Source organism: Carcharhinus amblyrhynchos, chromosome 18 (assembly GCF_965287045.1).
Source record: "Carcharhinus amblyrhynchos chromosome 18, sCarAmb.v2.hapA, whole genome shotgun sequence".
Classification (NCBI taxonomy): domain Eukaryota; kingdom Metazoa; phylum Chordata; class Chondrichthyes; order Carcharhiniformes; family Carcharhinidae; genus Carcharhinus; species Carcharhinus amblyrhynchos.
Window position 1 is genome coordinate 26,567,072 of NC_137341.1, and position 20,758 is coordinate 26,587,829.

The 20,758-nt window shown below is 42.4% G+C and overlaps 1 protein-coding gene across 1 annotated transcript in view; it reads right to left on the reverse strand.

Annotated features, from left to right (window-relative positions):
• The window catches only part of LOC145354721 (unconventional myosin-XV-like), a 137,893-nt gene extending 117,700 nt beyond the window's left edge, over nt 1-20,193 (reverse strand). The window contains exons 1-10 of the mRNA XM_080206175.1: nt 20,111-20,193; nt 14,665-14,728; nt 12,495-12,604; nt 11,961-12,035; nt 7,346-7,442; nt 4,966-4,971; nt 3,950-4,053; nt 3,737-3,800; nt 2,755-2,868; nt 766-927 (exon numbers count right to left, since the gene is read on the reverse strand). Of these exons, the coding sequence (XP_080062301.1) occupies nt 766-927; nt 2,755-2,868; nt 3,737-3,800; nt 3,950-4,053; nt 4,966-4,971; nt 7,346-7,442; nt 11,961-12,035; nt 12,495-12,604; nt 14,665-14,728; nt 20,111-20,193 (879 nt within the window). The remainder of the gene's footprint in view (nt 1-765; nt 928-2,754; nt 2,869-3,736; nt 3,801-3,949; nt 4,054-4,965; nt 4,972-7,345; nt 7,443-11,960; nt 12,036-12,494; nt 12,605-14,664; nt 14,729-20,110) is intronic.
• Nucleotides 20,194-20,758: the final 565 nt, after the last annotated feature.

Below are 20,758 nucleotides of genomic sequence, written 5' to 3' on the forward strand. Positions count from 1 at the left end.
TGTGGGGGTTAGGTTGATTGGTCATGCTAAATTGCCCCCTAGTGTCAGGGGGATTAGTAGCGCAAATATGTGGGGTTATGGTGATAGGGTCTGGGTGGAATTGTTGTTGATGCAGGCTTGATGGGCCTAATGGCCTCCTTTTACATTCTATGCAAAACCCCTCAATTAAATTACAGCTTGCATCTCACTCCTTGATCCCCGTTATCCTGTTTATAAACCAACATTAAGTTTTTGGTTCAATCCCAGTGTGCAATTCAGCCCAGGAATCCATTTGTCATGGTACATTTCCCAGCTCTGTTGCTCCCAAAGTGCCTAAGCAGATGCAGGTCAGATACAAAACCAAGCCCCCAGTACCCCGACCTGCATCAACAGGACAACTCTCACACATTGACAGCCAAGATTGCAACATCACTAAACCACCATCACGAAGAAGAAGAGAAGGAAGTTTTCCCTGGTATCTGGGCATAATTGTGACGACCAAATCACAAAGCCAGATGACCTGGTCATTATCGGAGTGCTGTTTGTGCGATTGACTGTCCCATTTTCCACATTACAACAGCAACTAAACTTGAAAAGTACTTCACTGACTGTAAAATGTCTAGTAGTCATGAGAAGTGCTTTATAAATGCAAGGTTTTCTCTCTTTCCAAAGGCCATTGGTCCGAAACATTAACCCTGCCTTGCTCTCTCCATGGTGCTGCCTGGCCTGCTGAGTATTTCCAGTACTTTCTGTTGTTATCTCAGTATAAGAGTTTAAAAATCAAACCTCATATTTCTCAAAGTAGACATTCCCGAGGTGAAGGACTGAAGAGAGAATGCGGAAGATGCTGTTCTGTTCATCTGGGCTAAAACTCAGCACCTCCATTGAGCTAAGCAGCCTGAGGAAATCCTCAGCATCATCCTTCCCAGGAATTTCACAGTTTCCACCCTGAAAAAAACAAACATCATCTCAATTCTATTTTCAAATCAGTCTGAGTGAATGTGGTTCTCACCATGATTGAGACTACCGTGCAGTCAATCAAATTCACTCTATGTATGCTGGACACGGCAAAGATCATGTCAACTGACAACATCCCAACTGTAATGCACTCAAACTAACCATAAACCAAGACACTCCGACCTGGCTACAATGCTGGCATCTATCCAACAGTAGGTAAAATTGTCCACGTGTCCAATCCTCAACAAGCAGGATGAATATAACTAGCCAACTGTCATCAAATCACCAACAAAGTGATACAAGAAGTCATCAAGAGTGCCATCAATGGTATGTATGACATAAGGAAATCTTGCAAAACTGAGGTCAACAGGGTCAAAGAAAAATTCTTAAACTGCTGGAAGCATAAGAGATCCACAAGGTCCAATCCTCTACCCTGTTTCAGTGATTTACCTTCCATCATAAGACCAGGACTATTAGTTCCTCTGATTATGAGACAGCATGTTCCAATCAAAGCAGGATTTGGAAAACATCCAGATTTGGGCTGGCAAGTTGCAGCAGACAAGCCATAAAAGTACCAGAGAATGACCGTCCCCAAAAAGGGAAGGCCCAGAAGTCTCCATCCTCAATCAATTCACCATTGATGAATTTCCCACCATCAATATCTTGGCCAATTGACCAAAATCTTCACTCCTCCAGCCAGACAAATACAAGAGCAGCTCAGAGGCTATAGTCTGCAATGACTGGTTCACCTCTTGATTCCCTTGCTAAGTCTACACAGCTCAGCCAAACATGGTTCCTTGCATTTGTTCTTGAGATGCGAGTCGCCAGCAACACCATCAGTTTTTGCCTATTCTTTATTGTTGGTGAACCATTTGCTTGAACTGTTGCATGTGAGATGGTACACCCACATAGGAAAGAGATCTAGGATTTTGACTCACTGACAGTCAGGGACTGGCAATATAATTCCATATCTGGACAACATATAACTTTGAGTGTAATTTTCAGATGCTGGTGTTCCCATATATCTGCTGCTCTTGTTCTTCCAGGCAGTAAAGGACATGGGTTTGGTAGGTACTATCGATAGAACCTTGGCACATTACTGCAGTGCACCCTGAAGATGGTACACATTGCTGCCACTGTGCACCAGCAGTGGAGGGAATGAATGTTTGAGGTTGGGGTATTGAACAAGCATGCTGCTTTGTCCTGGATGGTGAGCAACTCACTAATTGCCTGGATGTCGGTATTACTACAAAAGTACTCAAGAAGCTCAACACATTCAGGGCAACAATGTTCTCTTGTTTGATATCCCTACCACTGGACACAATCTCCATCTGCTCCCCCACTGGTGCAACTTTTATAATCTACAAGATGCAACGCAGCAACTCCAAGATCACTTCACCCGTACCGCATTCTCATGATCTATACCAGGGAGTAGCACAAGGGCAGGAATGTCTTGGCAAGATGATCACCTCAAGTTACACACCATCTCTTTGACATGTACCATTGCTCATTGTTACTGTGTTAGCATCCTGAAATTTTCTATTGAATGCTATTGTACCGTGCTTTCAGTACACTGGCTGCAGTGGTCCAAGGCAAAGACACACCACCAACATATCAGCCCAAATAGGAATGGACAATAAATGTGACCATGACAGCATTGCCCACACGGCAAGAACAAACAAAGAAAAACTAACTGAGACCAATGAGGATTGAATCACAAAACCATTCTCATTGTTGTGGTTTACTCCTACATCAGGTGACACCTTTAACCACTGAGGAATGACTGAAGGTTATATCTGCACCTCTTAAAGAACTTACTTGATTCAAGTAGTAATATGTTTCAGCCTCCTGAAGGTAGAATCTTTGCTTCTGTTGACTTGAGAGTCCAGCCAGCATCTCATAGAAAATATGGTAATTTCTTTCATTTTTGGCCTGGGTATTGAAAAATGTGAAAAAAGCTAATTTTCAGTCACCCTCAAAATAGAACAGAAAGTACTTTTTATCTCCTAGTTCTGGGTAAAATATTTCAAGCTCCCCAAACTTTTTGACTCAATCAGTGGATTCAATTTCCTTTGTAGAGATCCTTGGTGTATTGCATTAGCTAGTATGACTTTGCTGGGGAAAAATTTAGGTCTGAAACTACTGTGCTACACTTGAATAATGGTAATAAAGGAATGAAAACAGAGTTGGCTGGAGTGGACTGGGAAAGAAGTTTAGCAGAAAAGATGGCTAATCAGCAATGGCAGACATTTATGTAATTAGTTCATGACTCATATGCTCCAGTGAGGAAGAAGAATTCTAGAAAGGGAACAAATCAACCATGATTAACCAAGGAAGTCAAGGATAATATTAAATTGAAAGAAAAAACATATCATGTGGCAAAGATTAGTCACAAGACTGAAGATTGGGAAAATTGTAAAAACTAACAAAAGATGACCAAAAAAAAGATAAACTACAGGGATAAACAAGCAAGTAATATAAAATGGACAGCAAAAGCCTCTTTAAATATATAAAAAGGAAGGGAAGCCAAAGTGAATATAGCCTCTTCAAGAATGAGAAGTAACAATAGGGAATCAGAAAATGGCATAGGAGTTAAACAAATACTTTAGGCAGGATTTGCACATCACTGCTCTCATGAGGTTGGTGTATGCTTGTGATACATGTGGAGACTGTACAAAATATTGTGACCCTTTGGGTACATTTCACACGTAACGTGTAATGTCATCAAACAGAAATGACCAGAATATATACGGAGAATGGCGGTATGATTTGAAATCAAAAAGTGGAAGATAGCACACACCTGAAACACAATCCTCGACTTCTCAAGAAGATACTGTGAGGTTATGGCACCGCATATCACCCCACTATAAAGAAAAAATGTCATCAGTACAGAGACAATATCAACATTAGACCCCCCTGGCAGAGGGTCTTCGAGGACCTGATTGAGTGTCTCAGCAAATGGATGAGTGGGTACAATTTTGGATGATGCAAGCAGATAAACGCTGATACTTACTCTTGCAAAAATATTTCCATGTATTTCCCAAACCTACTGGAGTTATCATTTCGAACAGTTTTGGCATTCCCGAAGGACTCCAGCAGGGGCGTGGCTTCAAGGATCTGTTCAGGAGAAGTTCAAAATAATCACCGACTCTTCATCCATCAACACAGAATAACAGCCAATCATTCAAAGAGACTCAATTAAGTTGACCAAGTTTGAGATGTTGCATTCCCAAAGTGAAACACATCACTGTGAACGGATTGGTGATCTGTCTCGCTAACCTTGCGATTCTGCTCCATGTATATTCAGGACCAACTTGTCTCCTTGCGTGCAAAACCTCCACTCTCTGTGTCCTATACTCAGTCAAAAAATGTCCCACCTGTCACATGAGTGCCTTATCTCTATTCGCCTGTCTTGAGTTTGTTTTACTCTGTGTTAGTCCTGTCAGGCAGTATTTCAATTGACACAGGATGCTTGCAACAATATTCCTAATACTTGCAATTTTTGTAAGAGTTTTTTGAACTGTTTTGAACCAAGAAGTAAAAAGCTAGCATGCAAGTTTTATATATTTACAGAAATGATGCATTTTCCAGTGAATAGACACAGGAAAACACAACGGGTGTGTTTGCGTCTTAGAAGTGATAAGATACTCAGTCAACTTGACCATTGGCACCAGGTGAGAAGCCCATGGAAAGGAAGAGCAGACAAGCATCAACAAGCAGTCAACTCACTGCCCTGCATTTCCCGACCAGCATAACAATTAGAGTCAACCTTGGGTAAAAATCTGGTTAAAGATCCTTTGTCGGACTGAGTTTTGCCTGAAGATATGAAGCACTTTCTTTGCAGATGCTGATGGGCCAGCTGTATTTCCAGAATTTTCTGCTTTAATTTCAGGTTTCCAAGGTTTGCCAAATACTTTTGAAAGACACTGTTGCCTCTTCAATTGCATTTGAAACACGTTCATAAAATTGGAAGTGCGGCTGGACATTCTGACCTTTTGTTGGAGACACTAGCAGCAACTGTTACCGTACCTCAATCTTCATCAGCATCAAGCAGCAAGAAAGAGAAAAAGACAGAAGATGTAAATAACATCGGACACATGATACTCACAACTAAAAACACCACAAACTCTCTCCAGTTCAAACCAAAAGCTATTTTGTTGTTGTACAAGTCTCATTTGGAATAATGGGTGGAATTTCACCGGCATGTTCGCCTGAGCTTCGTACGATCCCGCCTGAGGCCAACAGAGAATGCCTTTCTCTGAGCCTTGCTCGCCCCCGGAATCAGGGTGGGCATGCCAATAAAAGTCCAGCCATTGGGTTCTGTTGTGATCTGCTCATGTGGTGGATGATGTTGAAGTTTTGGAAAGGGCCACTATACTAGACTCCAAAATAACATATCTCAGTTATCAAGATAGACTTAAAAAGCTAGGACTTTAGAGAAGTGTTGTATTACGGTATCCGAGGAACAGATTGTATTCCAGTTTACAGTCTGTTTCAATAAAATTTGTTCAGTATCACTAGGTATCAAAATCTTAAGCTGCAGGTCAGATCTAGGTTAGAAGTCACGAGGTGGTCCATTATCCAGAGAATAACGGATCTCTGGAACAGGCTGCAGGATCATGTAATGGTCTTCTTCATGCTGAGCAGCAAGAGTTTCAAGCAAAAGCTGGACCTGTTACTGGTTTGGGTGGTCATCAGCTCTTATATCGGAGGGAATTCAGGGTCAGAATGATCCTGGGCTAGTTTCAATCACCTAGATAGGTTGAAGATGAATTTCCTAGATCAGTCCCATAATCTGGCATGGGTTTTTCATCTCTCTCAGCAGATAACACAGTGTATATAGTATGGTACATGAGACACTGAAACTGTATAGGACAACAGGCTGAATGGGGTTCGAGGGGTGTCTTTATCTGCCTGACATTATTATTAGAACAGCAGTAGGCTAGGAAATAGCATTCCCACCCTAAACTGATTGGTTGAAGTTGCACAGAAACTAAAGAACCCCAAACTGATAATAGTAGAATTTGTATGTCTTCGCTGTCCCTTGGATGATGTCTGTTTGAATGGGTTTAACTATTCAGTTACATGTTTCTGCCCCAGATCCAATGAAAACACTGAAAGTCAATTGAAATTTTCAAGACTGACATGGATTGATTTTTTTTGGGAAAGTTTGTAAAGGGATAAGACCAGAAGAAAAAGGAGCAGAAGTAGGCCATTCAGTGAGAGTGTGACTGATCATCCTCAATTCCCCCTTCCCACCTTATTCCTATAAGTCTCAATTCTCTTACTGATTAAAAATCTGTCCATGTCAGCCTCAGATATAAAGAGCAAAGATGGAATTGAGGTACAGATGGAGTTGATGATCAAATTCAGTCAGGGATTGGGGGTAGTGCTAAGTGATAGCCACCTCCTATTCCAGGTGGAAAGAGGTACTTATTCAATTGCGTCCAATTGTGAACCCCACCACCTCCATTTGTTGGAACAGCTCTCACTTAAATGCAGAGTCAGATCTGCTGCTGAAATGTCTAATCTGCAAGGGGACTAACCTATGACATAATTGGCTATAAATTAAAAGGTCAATGAAAGTTCAAACTGATGATTGCTGATCCACTACTGCTCCGGGACTGGTTTGGATTAGACTGTGAGACAAGCCAACCCTGGACCAACACTCACTGATATTGTCCAGGCTGGTGTGTGAAAAGTGAACACATGAAGAGTCACTGCCTGTGGAACCCACAAAGAAGATTAGGCTCAAAACTTTACCAGGATTACCTGCCCTGATATCTTGTGACCCCTATGGGAAATGCATCTATAAACAAAGTCTTGAGTGTCGCAACTCCACAATCACCAATTTAGAACAGCATCTCCTGTTCAACTTTAAAATGCCTACCACTTCCCTTCTAGGGAAGGTGATGGCCTAGTGGTATTATAGCTTGACTATTAATCCAAAAACTCAGCTAATGCTCTGGGGACCCAGGTTTGAATCCCACCATGGCAGATACTGGAATTTGAATTCAATAAAAAATATTTGGAATTAAAAATCTACTGATGATAACCATGAAACCACTGTTGATTGTTGGAAAAATCCATCTGGTTCACTAATGTCCTTTAGGGAAGGAAATCTGCTGTCCTTACCTGGTCAGGCCTACATGTGACTCCAGAGCTACAGCAATATGGTTGACTCTCAACTTCCCTCCAAGGGCAATGAGGAGTGGGCAGTAAATGCTGGCCAACCAATGACGTCCATGTCCCCGAAATGAATTTAAAAAATGCACGAAAGCTAGGTTCACACTTGAAAAATGGCTGCTTGGAAAGATAACTGATTGCAAGGAAGTTTAGCCTGATATCTATCGTTTAGAATTGGAATGATAACTGTCAACATATCTAATCAAATGTTGCTGTAGGTTACCTGTTGCGTCACATTGTCTTTGTGCTTGTGGTGCACTGCAGCTAGATATCGGAGAACCAGTTTGGTAGCTTCAGTCTTGCCTGATCCGCTTTCACCACTTGATAAACAGAAAGAAGCACAATGAGTATACAATCCTTGCTGGGGGTGGATATGGTGTCTGCAATAACTGTTAAAATGTTAACCTGCACACACAGCGACAGGCTAAATCCAGGAAACCAACACACTCTGAGACTTGGGAGCAATGTTAATACAAGTTGTAAAGACCCTGGGGATGGGGGATTGGAAGATGCAGTTGTGGCTCCTTGGGTATCTGGGGAAGTTGGAGAAGAGACAACACCAGATGAATTCAGAAGAGAGAGGTGGCTGTTCACTGACACGAAAAAGGGTTGGAGATATTGCTGGAGAATTCATCACTGATTTCCTAAAGCCTCCACACACATGGTCTAAAAATCTTTCCTACCAACTGGAAGGCAAACAGACCTTTCCTTAACCAATTGGATGTTACTTAGCTAATTGTCAAACTGTCTGTTTTGCTCATCTGCAATATTTTTTATGGCTAATAAATAATGATGATTGTCCCTTTAAGGGCAACATGGCAGGAGAAGGTCACCTGACCCACATGACCCTTACTCTGCTGTGTTACCCTTAAAGAGACAAGCACCAGAGTGTTCAAGGAAAATAAAGAACAAAAATGTCAAATTACATGGAATATAAAGCACAGGAAGAGGCTAATGGACATAAACTCATATTTCTGATCTCCAGTGCTCTGCATCCTTTTAATAATTTGGCAACCAGAACTGTACACAGTATTCCAAGAATGGTTGAACCAAAATTTGACATAGGTTTAGCAGAACTTCTATATTTTTCTTTCATATTCCAGAAACAAAAGAAATTGGTTTGTTTGAATTTCCTGTGGCCTTATTAACTTATGACTACTTTAGTGATTTGTGTATCTGTGCCCTGAGATCCCTTTGTTTCTCTGCCCCATTCAGATTCTTATTTTCTAAGCAATACGTGATCTACTTAATTTCTTTAGCAAACTATAATATCTCACACTCAACTGTGTTGAAATTCGTTTGCCGATTATATGTCCATTATACAAGTTAATGTTTTATAATTTGTTGCAGCTCTCACTGTAATTCACTTATCTACTCTCTGCTACCTATTCAAAGTATATAATCAGTTTGGACAAGCAAGAATTTCTAAATTTCATGCTGACGAGTCATTATATATTTATTATTTTAAGTTTTTGGTTTCTAAACATTTTCCTGTTTTCTCCTTTAGTGAGAGTTGCATCATCTTTCCTGAAACCCATATTAAGCTGGCTACTCTAAAGTCCTTTGCATGTCATGTGTATTTTTTAAATGTTTATTGGTTCATGGGATTGCTGGCTATGCCAGTATTTATTGCCCAACTCTAATTGCCCCTGAGAAGGTGCTTCTTGAATCATTGCAGTCCATGTGATGTAGGTACACCCACAGTGCTGTTAGGGAGTTCCACAGTGCTGTTAGAGAGTTCCAGGATTTTCCCATAGTGACTGAAGGAATAGTGACATACTTCCTCATCAAGATGGTGAGTGCTTTGAAGAGGAACTTGCAGGTGTCAGTGTTCCCATTTATCTGGTGCCATTGTCCTTCTAGCTGGTAAGGTTGCAGGTCAAGAAGCTCAACACTATCCAGCACAATGCAGCCCGCTCATTCACCAGCTTAAACATTCACCCCCTCGACCATAGCACACAGTGGCAGCAATGTATGCCATCTACAAGATGTGCTTCAGAAACTCGGCAAAGCACCTTCGACAGCTCCCTCAGTGCTTTCTCCAAGTGGTGTTTAACATGGAGGATTCATCAGTTGAGGGAGGATGGTAGGTGGTAACCAGCAGGAGGTTTTCTTTTCTACATTAGACCTGACACCATGAGACTTCATGGGGTTCAGCGTCAACGTTTCCCAGTGCAACTCCCTCCCAACTGTATATCATGTGAACTGCTACTTCAACTGGGTCTATCCTGCTGGTGGGATAGGGCATATCTAGGGATGGAGATGGTGATGTCAGGGACATTGTCTGTAAAGTATGATTTGGTGAGCAAGATTGTATCAGGCTGTTGCTTGATTAACTCTCTCAATTTTGGCCCTAGACCCAGGTGTTAGTAAGGAGGACTTGCAGGGTCAACAGGTCTGCCTGTGCTGTTGTCCTTTCTATCGTGTAGGTGACGCTGGATACCCTGTCAGGTTTCATTCTTTTTTACACTTAGTAATGGCTTCATACTACTGAGTGCTTGGCTAGGCCATTTCAAAGGACACTTGAGTAAATCACACTGATGTGGATCTGGAGTTAGACTGGGTAAGGACTTCAGAATTCCTTCCTTGAAGTGATTATGACAATTGATAATTGTTTTGACCTGTTTTTAAACCCAGATTTATGAATTGACTTTAAATTCCCCCAGCTGCCATGGTGAGATTTGAACCCCTATCTCTACAGCATCAGCCTCGGCCTCTATTTTACTAGTCCAATGACATTACCAAAATGCCACTGCCATCTCCCACCTTAAATGAAGGTGCAATATTAGGTATCAGTCAGTCCTCTGGCACTATATGTGTATCAGTACCTGTACTATCTCTTCACTAGATTATTTTAAAATGTATGAATGCAGAGTCCTTGTAGAGACAAAGTCCCATCTTCACACTGAAGATACCCTCCATCGTGTTGTGTGGCATGACCACCATGATAAGTGGGATAGATTTAGAACAAATCTGGCAGCTCAGAATTGTTACCCATGAGGTGATTTGCAGCAGCATAATTGTATTGAACCACAATCTGCAATAATTGTCTGGCACATCCCTCATTCTGAGTATTCCAGGAGCAGCAAAAAAAATATATAAATTGAGGTGCCAACCCAGTGAAGCTACAACATCGGATTAAATGCATTTTAAGCAGTGGAAAGACCACACGATGGACAGAGCTAAGCGTTCCCACATTAACAGATCAGATCCAAACTTTGCAATCCAGCTGCATCCAGTCACTTCACAGTTTAAAGTTTATTTATTAGTGTCACAAATAGGCTTACATTAAGACTGCAATGAAGTTACTGTGAAAACCCCTTAGTCACCACACTCCCGGCGCCTGTTTGGGTACACTAAGGGAGAATTTGACATGGCCAATGCACCCAACAGCACATCTTTTGGACTGTGGGAGGAAACCAGAGCACCCAGAGGACATCCATGCAGACTCCACAGAGACAATCACAGCTGGGAATCGAATCCAGGTCCCTGACTCTGGGAGGCAGCAATGCTAACCACTGTGCCAACATGTTGCCCGTTGTGGACAATTAAACAACTAACCGGAGGAGGATACTCCACAAATATCCTCAAGCACAATGATGGCAGGGTCCAGCATGTGGCAGGAGACAAGGCTAAATGACTTGTAACCAACTACAGTCAGAAGTGGCGAGTAGATGATCTGTCTCAGCCTCCTCGTCTCACCATCACAAATGACAATCTTCAGCCAATTAAGCTCACTCTACATGAGAGCAAGATCGAGAAATGGCTGAAGGCTTTGAATATAGGAAAGACTCTGGGACCTGACAACAACACGAACTATAGTATTGAAAACTTGTGCCCCAGAACTAGCTGTGCTATGAACTAAGTTGTGCTAGTATAACTACAACCTTGGAATATACCCATCCAATGGAAGATTGCCCATGTATAACCTGTCCATAAAAAGCAGGACATATCCAACGGCAGTTATCACTCCATCAGTCTACTTTCAATCATCAGCAAAGTGATGAAAGTATCTTTGACAGTGTTATGAAGTGACATTTACTCAGCAGTTACCTGCCGATTGAAGCTCAGTTTGGGTACTGTCAGTGCCACTCAGCTTCAGTTCATATTACAGCCTTGATCCAGACATGGTCAAAAGAGCTGAATTCCAGAGGTGAATTGTGACTGGCTGCTCTTGACATCAAGACAGCATTTGACCGAGTGTGGCTTCAAGGAACCCCAGCAAAACTGAAGTCAAGGGAAAAAAATCTCCAGGGCTGGAGTCATACTTTGCACAAAGGAAGATAATTGTGGTCATTGGAGATCAATCATCTCAGCCCCAGGACATCACTGCAGGAGTTCCTCAGTGTAATGTTGAGGCCCAACCATCTTCAGCTGCTTCAACAGTAAATGAAAACCAGGGACCAGAAGTAGGATGTTTACTTGAAGAACATGAGTAGTTAATGCATGGAAACATCACCACTTGCAAGTTTTTTCCAAGCCACACACGACTCAGACTCGGAACTGTATTGTCATTCCTTCACTATCACTGTATCAAAATCATGGAACTCCCTTTCTGATATCGCTGGATGTGTACCTACACCAGATAAACTGTTTAGTTCAAAAAGGTGGCACATAACTGCCTGCAAATGGGCAAAAAATGCTGGTCTTGCCACATGCCAGGAATGAGTAAAATAAATAAACACATCAATAAATAAATTAGTGTTTTCTGACTCTTGAAAGTGTAAAATTACCAACACTGATATCTGAGTACAAACTGGATCAAAGATTTGCACCCAAGGCACCTGAGTGCCTCAAAATAAAACCAAGATCTGAACAGAAAACAGACAATTCCATACCTGATTATAATGCACTGATTGTGTTTGGCATCAACCATCTTTGAGTAGGCCACATTCGCAATAGCAAAGAGATGTCTGCAACAAAAGAAGCATGAAGATGGGAAATACAGAACTTTCCAATATTTCAACACCAGAACATTTATTTTGCCTTTTTCAATATTGTGTGCCACACCTTTCAATCAGGACTCATGAGGTACAGGATGTAAACTCCCAATACAGCTGGTTTGTTGTATTTTTAAACCTATTTCTCCCCCTTCCTTTTCTGGGCTTTGGGAGGTGCAGATTTTGGAAGTATCCCAGCAAACAGCCATTAGCAGACTAGTCATTAATGGAGGTTCAAGGCAGCCAAACTGGACTCTGTCCTCAATGTGCACACTTGCTCGCCTTGATCACAGGATTGTAATCAGCAGTCAGCCTGACTTACTCCTACCTAGCCCAGGCACTAAACACCTGCTGCTCCCACTGTGACCATCTGCTGAAGATTCTGCTTCTGATAGTTCCCCATTCCCAGTGAAGATAAAACTGGGCACTTACGGTGGATTTTCTGCAAATGATTTCCCTTTATATTTCAACACTGTATCAGTCCCGTAAATGTTGTACATTTTATATGGATTCACAGATAAAAGGATGCTGCCAATGTATGTCTGCAAGAAAGAAACAAATTTGTTTATAAAGTGGTGATGAGAATCAATGTGGGTCACGGACTATAACCTGAACAAAATGCTCACCAGAATCTTGCGAACCATGCATCCATTTCTGGTTACAGTGACTTTAATCGTTGAAATCAGAAAGGTAACTTGTTATACTCCAGGTAGCCAGGCAGTGAAATCAATCTTTACACATTTTTATAAGCATTTATTTACAGACATATACATTACAAGCATCCACCTCCCAACCCAATCACCTATTTATATGATTCCCAAGTGAAGACCCATTTGCTTCTGCTCCTTGTAGCTACAATGTGAAGATGCCGGCGTTGGACTGGGGTAAGCACAATAAGATGTCTCACAACACCAGGCTTCACGACACATGACAACCAGAGTTGCAGAGCAGAGACTGATAGCCAAGGTCTGCATACATGAGGACGGTCTCAACTGGGATCTTAGCTTCATGTCACACTATCTGTAACCCCCACGAACTCACCTGGGCTGGCAAAATCTCACTAACTGTCCTGGCTGGAGACAATACATATCTCTTTATTCTGTGTTTAACCCTCTCTCCACTCTCACTGTCTGTACCTTTAAGATTTGATTACCTGTAAAGATTCACATTCCAACCATTATCTTGTAAATTGAGTTTGAGTTTGTATATGCCCTATTTGTGGACACAAGTCCTCAGTCACCTGATGAAGGGGCAGTGCTCCAAAAACTTGTGCTGCCAAATAAACCTTTGGACCTTTTACTGTTCTTGTAACTACACCAGTGCATATCGATGTTGGACCCCAGCGTGGATAAATAGGGAGGGTGAGAGGCAGGAGGAGGCATCTGACTGCAACCATCCACCAAATCCCAAAATATGATGGTTGAAATGGCAAATGGAATTTAATGTTGGCAAGTGTGAGGTGGTCCACTTTGGTAGGAAGAATGGTAGGAAGGACTATTACTTACGTGGCGAAAAACTGCAGCAGGCGACGGTGCAGAGGGACCTCGGGGTCCTTGTGCATGAGTCGCAAAAACCCAGCTTGCAGGTGCAGCAGGTGGTCAGGAAGGCGAATGGGATGCTGGCCTTCATAGCGAGGGGGATTGAATATAAAAGTAGGGAGGTCTTGCTGCAGCTGTATAGGGCATTGGTGAGGCCGCAGCTGGAGTACTGTGTGCAGTTTTGGGCGCCGCACCTGCGCAAGGATATTTTGGCCCTGGAGGGAGTGCAGAGGAGGTTTACTAGGCTGATACCGGAGTTGAGGGGATTGAACTATGAGGAGAGGCTGAATAAACTAGGCTTGTACTCGTTAGAGTTTAGAAGAATGAGGGGAGATCTCATTGAGACGTATAAGATGATGAATGGGATGGATAGGATAGAGGTGGAGAGACTCTTCCCGCTCAAAAAAGACAGTAGGACTAGGGGGCACAGCCTCAAGATAAAGGGGAGGCGGTTTAGAACGGAGTTGAGGAGGAACTTCTTCACTCAAAGGGTGGTGAATCTCTGGAATTCTCTGCCCGTTGAAGTGGTGGAGGCTGCCTCGCTAAATATTTTTAAGAAGCGGGTTGATGGGTTCTTGATAAGAGAGGGGATTAAGGGTTATGGGGAGAGGGCGGGAAAGTGGAACTGAGCCACAACAGATCAGCCATGATCTTATTGAATGGCGGGGCAGGCTCGAAGGGCTAGATGGCCTACTCCTGCTCCTATTTCTTATGTTCTTATGTTCTTATGATGGATGGGTGATGTAGTGACCCCATGTCGCATGGGAAAAGCTGAAAGAGGAACCAATTTGTGTTTGGTTGCTATTTCCTCGATTCTTCTCCAACTTTTGCATTCCTAACTCATCTCACTTCATCCCCTAAGCTACATCCAGAATATTTTTCTTGTTGAATAAACTGAAAGAAAGCACAGCTGAACAGCTTGAAACCCCTTGCCACTTAGATTTCTTTTGGGATTGCAATTATTGTCAGTCACTCCTGTCACTGAGAATTCCCTGATCCATATTCACAGTTCATGGTGAGTTTTCTTCTCTTGCCCTGAACACACCTGATGTTACAATACTTACATATATAATGTGCTGTTCAAACCTCTTCTTTAAATTATACAACACTGCACCATCATGTAGGTCTCTGAAAAAAAACAGAAATATCACAAAGGCTGCAATGTGAGAACCATTTTGCTTAAAGGCCCAGTAATAAATGTAACGTTAAAGGTCTATACACACACTGTCCAATAACTTGTATGTACTGTGTAAACACATAGGGGAAAAAAATAATTTGTATTGATTTCCTGAGGCAGGCAATGCCACTAACTGCCATTTTCATATAACCTCGGCATTTCTTATTGATATCATTGAAGAACACTGGCGGGTTCTGCAGATAGCAGCCCACAGCTCTGTCTGCCCCTAGGAAATCAAGTGTTGTGCACATAGTGTCACTTGCAACTGTGTTCTGTGAATGAACTGCTCCCATCATCCCCACCTCTCCTCCACCACCAGTACTGACGACCAGAAAACAAAGAGTGGGGATAAGTGAGTGTTTTTCTGGTTGGCGATCAGTGTCTAGTGGTGTGCCTCAGGAATCAATGTTGGGACTGCAATTGTTTACAATTTACATAGATGATTTGGAGTTGAGGAACCAGATGTAGTGTGTCAAAGTTCGCAGATGACACTAAGATGAATGGCAGAGCAAAGTGTGCAGACGACACTGAACGTCTGCAAAGGGATATAGATATGTCAAGGAAATGGGCAAGAGTCTGGCAGATTTTTGATATGATTTGATTTATTATTGTCACATGTATTAACATACAGTGAAAAGTATTGTTTCTTGTGTGCTATACAGACAAAACATACCATTCATAGAGAAGGAAATGAGAGAGTGCGGAATGTAGTGTTACAGTCATAGCTAGGGTGTAGAGAAAGATCAACTTAATGCAAGATAAGTTCATTCAGAAGTCTGACAGCAGCAGGAAAGAAGCTGTTCTTGAGTCGGTTGGTACATGACCTCAGATTTTTGTATCTTTTTCCCGAAGGAAGAAGACGGAAGAGAGAATATTTGGGGTGCGTGGGGTCTTTAATTATGCTGGCTGCTTTGCCGAGGCAATGGGAAGTGTGGACAAAGTCAATGGATGGGAGGCTGGTTTGCATGATGGGTTGCACTACATTCATGACCTTTTGTAGTTTCTTGCAGTCTTGGGCAGAGCAGGAGCCATACCAAGCTGTGATACAACCAGAAAGAATGCTTTTTACGGTGCATCTGTAAAAGTTGGTGAAAGTTGTAGCTGACATGCCAAATTTCCTTAGTCTTCTGAGAAAATAGAGGCGTTGGTGGGCTTTCTTAACTATAGTGTTGGCATGGGGGCACCAGGACAGGTGATCTGGACACCTAAAAACTTGAAGCTCTTGACCTTTTCTACTTCGTCACTGTTGATGTAGACAGGGTCATGTTCTCCTTTATGCTTCCTGAAGTCAATGACAATCTCCTTCATTTAGTTGATATTGAGAGAGAAAGATGGAGTACCATGTTGGTAAATGTGAGATCATCCATTTTGGTAGGAATAACAGCAAAATGGACTATTATTTAAATGGTAAAAAATTGTAGCATGCTGCTGTGCAGAGGAACCCGGATGTCCATGTGCAAGAATCAGAAGCAGTTGGTTTGCAAGTGCAGCAGGTAATTCAGAAGGCAAATGAAATTTTGTCCTTCATTGCTAGAGGGATGGAGTTTAAAAACAGGGAGGTTATATTGCAGCTGTATAAGGTACTGGTGAGGACACACCTGGGGTACTGTGTACAATTTTGGTCTCCTGACTTGAGAACGGATATACTGGCATTGGAGGGGGTGCAGAGGAGATTCACTAGGTTGATTCTGGAGTTGAGAGGGTTGATTCATGAGGGGAGACTGAGTAGACTGGAATTCAGAGGGGGATGTTATAGAAACATATAAAAATACAAAGGGAATAGAAGATAGAATCAGGGAGGTTGTTTCCACTGGCAGGTGAAACCAGAACTGGGGGGGCATTGCCTCAAAATAAGGGGATGCAGATTTAGGACTGAGTTGACGAGGAACTTCTTCACACAAAGGGTTGTGAATCTGTGGAATTCCCTGCCCAGTGAAGCAGTTGAGGCAACCTAATTGCATGTTTTTTAAGGCAAAGATAGATAGATCTTTGAACTGCAAAGAAATTAAGGATTATTTTGAATGGGAGGGTAAGTGGAACTGAGTCCACGAAAAGATCAGCCATGATCTTATTGAATGGTGGAGCAGGCTTGAGGGGCCTGTAGTAACTGTCCAAAAGCTTGCATGTATGGCATAACGCTTTTGCACATTCTACCCAACAGCTTACTTATCACTCACATTATCACAGGCTATGCTAATGGGTTTGTGTTGATGTTCACTGTTGAACTTTGATTTCAGCTGAGACACTCTTTCCTTGTTGAAATGCCTCAATCTCACTAGTGGAATCCTTAATCAGGTTGTGCTAGGATCATATTTAAAAGACGTTAATAGAGTCAAAATTATTTATTAGGTCAATAAGATGTGAAAAGAAGTCCAAAACTATATGTATTGAATATTTACTGCTTTTTGCTATTTTTAAAATGGACTTTCTGCTGAACCAAAAAGTTAGTTGCTGCAAGTCACAAGACCACAGGATTGGCCCTGTGTTCTGGAAGCTACCAACAGGAGTTACAGGAACAACAGAATCCTTCTCTCATCCCAGTCGTAAGGACATTATCATAACAAACTGAGGGGACTCGCAGATCGTTATGCCTGTAGAGTTGTTAACAGACCCATCTCACATCTGGGAAGGGCATCATGGTGGCAGTGGTTAGCACTGCTGCCTTACAGCACCAGGGACCCAGGTTCAATTCCAGCCTTGGGTGACTGTGTGCAATTTGCATGTTCTCCCCGTGTCTGCATGGGTTTCCTCCGGGTGCTCCGGTTTCCTCCCACAGTCCAATAATGTGCAGGTTAGGTGGATTGGCCCTGCTAAATTGTCCCTTAGTGTAGGTTAGAGGGATTAGCAGGATAAATACGTGGGATAATGGGAAACGGCCTAGTTGGGGTTTTCTGTTGGTGAGTCGGTGCACACTTGACGGGCCAAATGTCCTCCTTCTGCACTGTAGGATTCTTATGATTCTATGATTGTCCAGATGCATTTCAAAAGGTGATCACTGAGAGGACAATGGATATCATTTGTATCTTGATAAGATTACCCCTCTAGCATTGTCAGAGAGTGTGCCTAGACAATGGCTTCCCAATACAAGAATATGGACAGAAGGTAAAAGCTGATGACTGCAACATTATCAATGCTGTAACCAAAGCCAGTCCCAGACAAGAGATCCCTTTTAACATCATTGCGGAGAAAGAAGTTCAGGTAACTTGAGTGACCATTTTGAAACCTCTGTATTCCTTTGAGAACTGAGAAACTCTCAGACATCTGTTTTAAGAACTCAAGCACACCGACTGAGCAAACAGTCAGCCAGCATCTCTCAGACCGTTTGATTTTAAAAGACCAATCATTGCCTGCGTGATCTAAGCACAGAAGCTCCATCATGCTGCATCATCATTTGTTTCAAGGATTTTCGTGCTGCTGCCCCCCCCAACCAGAAGCTCACCTGGACTGAACCCCATCACAAAGGAAACACCCTTTGGACTCTTGACTTCTCGGACTGCAGAAATCAGGTGAACTAATATTCATTTCTACATTTTTTTAACTGTTGTTGCTCATATCTTCCTCTTTTCTATCCCTCTCCCTCCATATAGGTGCATGCGCGCATGCCCGTGTGTGTGTGTGTGTGTGTGTGTGTGTCCTTCCTGGATTTTAAAGTGAGTAAATCATAATGTGAGCTTGCTGCGAGTTATTATTAAATTAGATCACACAAACTGAGGCTTTGGGGAAACACACCACAGCTCATTTTAAAAGCAAGTCAGATAGGGAGAGAATAAAGACATTCAGTTTCTCTCTCCTATTCATAGCAGCTTGATGTTTGTAGTTCCCCGAGATGACAAATCCTCCCAGACTATATGCAATTGTAAGTCAGTGTTTCTATTAATTTGGCGATATCTTGGGTTGCTGTCCTGATAAATTCACCAATAGCAGACTAGCACCAAGAAAAGTCTCACTCAAAACCCAGTATACATAACTCCACAGAACAACCCAGTGAGTAGGCAAGCAGCCTCAAGACTCCTGGCCTCACTGGGTCAGAATATCCAAGGCTCGGAGAGAACAGACCACTCATTCCACTTCATGTGGGAGATATGACACATGGAATGGATAAATATGCAGCAAGACCCTCACCACAGCAGAGTCTGGGCACATCCTCCTCTGCTACAGCTTTGAGATTATAAGAATATAAGAAATAGGAGCAGGAGTAGGCCAACTAGCCCTTCGAGCCTGCCCCGCCATTCAATAAGATCATGGCTGATCTGTCTTGGCTCAGTTCCACATTCCCGCCCTCTCCCCATAACCCTTAATCCCCTCTCTTATCAAAAACTCATCAACCCGCGTCTTAAAAATATTTAGCGAGGTAGCCTCCACCACTTCAACGGGCAGAGAATTCCAGAGATTCACCACCCTTTGAGTGAAGAAGTTCCTCCTCAACTCCGTTCTAAACCGCCCCCCCTTTATCTTGAGGCTGTGCCCCCTAGTCCTACTATCCTTTCTGAGCGGGAAGAGTCTCTCCACCTCTATCCTATCCATCCCATTCATCATCTTATACGTCTCAATGAGATCTCCCCTCATTCTTCTAAACTCTAACGAGTACAAGCCTTGGCAAAATGCAGGTTTGACTTCAATATTCTTGATAGAAACGCAAAAATAAACAATCACAAAAAAGGGATTGCATACAAAACCTTTACATATTTCAACTAACCCTAACACAAAATACCAACCCCACTGTCTCCCCATTTCAGCACTCAGCTGATTAGCTCCAATCCACTTTGACTGTCCTTCCTGCTAATCTGATTCCATCCATTGCCTCCCTATAACAAGGACCAGTTCTGTTGTCAATCTAAGTTCTCCCTTCACAATGGGACCTTGTGCCCTCTGTCCTGAAATTTTTGAACATATTGTGTCAGATTTATTTCCTCTGTTCTGTTACACAGCTTGTATAAGTGTTTTAAGATTCTCTTCCAGTGAAATAGTTCTGGCTAATCAAGTCACAGCTCCACGAGTTTCATAGCTCATCTCTACAATACTGAAGAGTGGCCTCATTAATCCCAACACCACCTCCTGGATCCTGCAATTACCAGGACTGTCAGCATTATCTCAGTTATGTTTTTTTTAAATTAAGAAAGCTAAGACCTTCCCAGTGAAGTTGAGGAAAGTAGGTAAGGCGACTAAATGAATTAGAAAGGTGTTAGATGCTACTTGCTGAGCTATGCAAAAGCTGCAGGTTGTAGCATAGGAAGACTGATCAGCTCCACACTGAAGAAGTCCTGGGAAAGTATAAGTCACATTAGGAAATGCCCAATGCACTATGAACATGTGTATAGTTCAGCTGAACTTACTCCAACTGGGTCATATCGGCCACGCCCTCTTCTTCCAGGTGTTTCCGATAGTGCATGGGAGGCTGATCACTGAGGGAGTACATCTGGAGCCAAGAACAAATCACAGAAACACAAGCAGTTAATCTTTTCTCGATTTTGAACTTGTGAATGAAATGTCTGTTTCTTATTTAAACCAGATCTTTATCTGAAATAAAACCCCTCCACCTCCTGAATTCTGGGCATTTTCTTTTTAATTTCAGAATGTCCTCCAGAATATGTTCCTGATGATATAAAAAATTATGAGATCTCTTTATTGCCTCCTAACTCTATAACCAGTTTTATGGAAATTGGTACACCTAAATGTGCAAAGGGAGCACACACTTTGATGTTGGGTATAGGCAACGGAGGTTAAATAGTTTCAGATAAAGGGTAATACTATAAAGAAGGGGATTGAACCCCAAACAGTCTCTCCGCATGTTGAGAGATAATTCCGGTTTGAGGTTTTGCTCAAAGTATACAGATCAGTTCTTATAAAAAATGTACTTACCATCCTGAACCTTCTGTACGCCCTTCTTTTCTTCCTGACTAGGTTCATCACAACCTTTGTGCACCACGGTTCCCGCGACCTACCAAAACCTCCCTGTCTCATTGGAACGTTGTTGTGCAGAG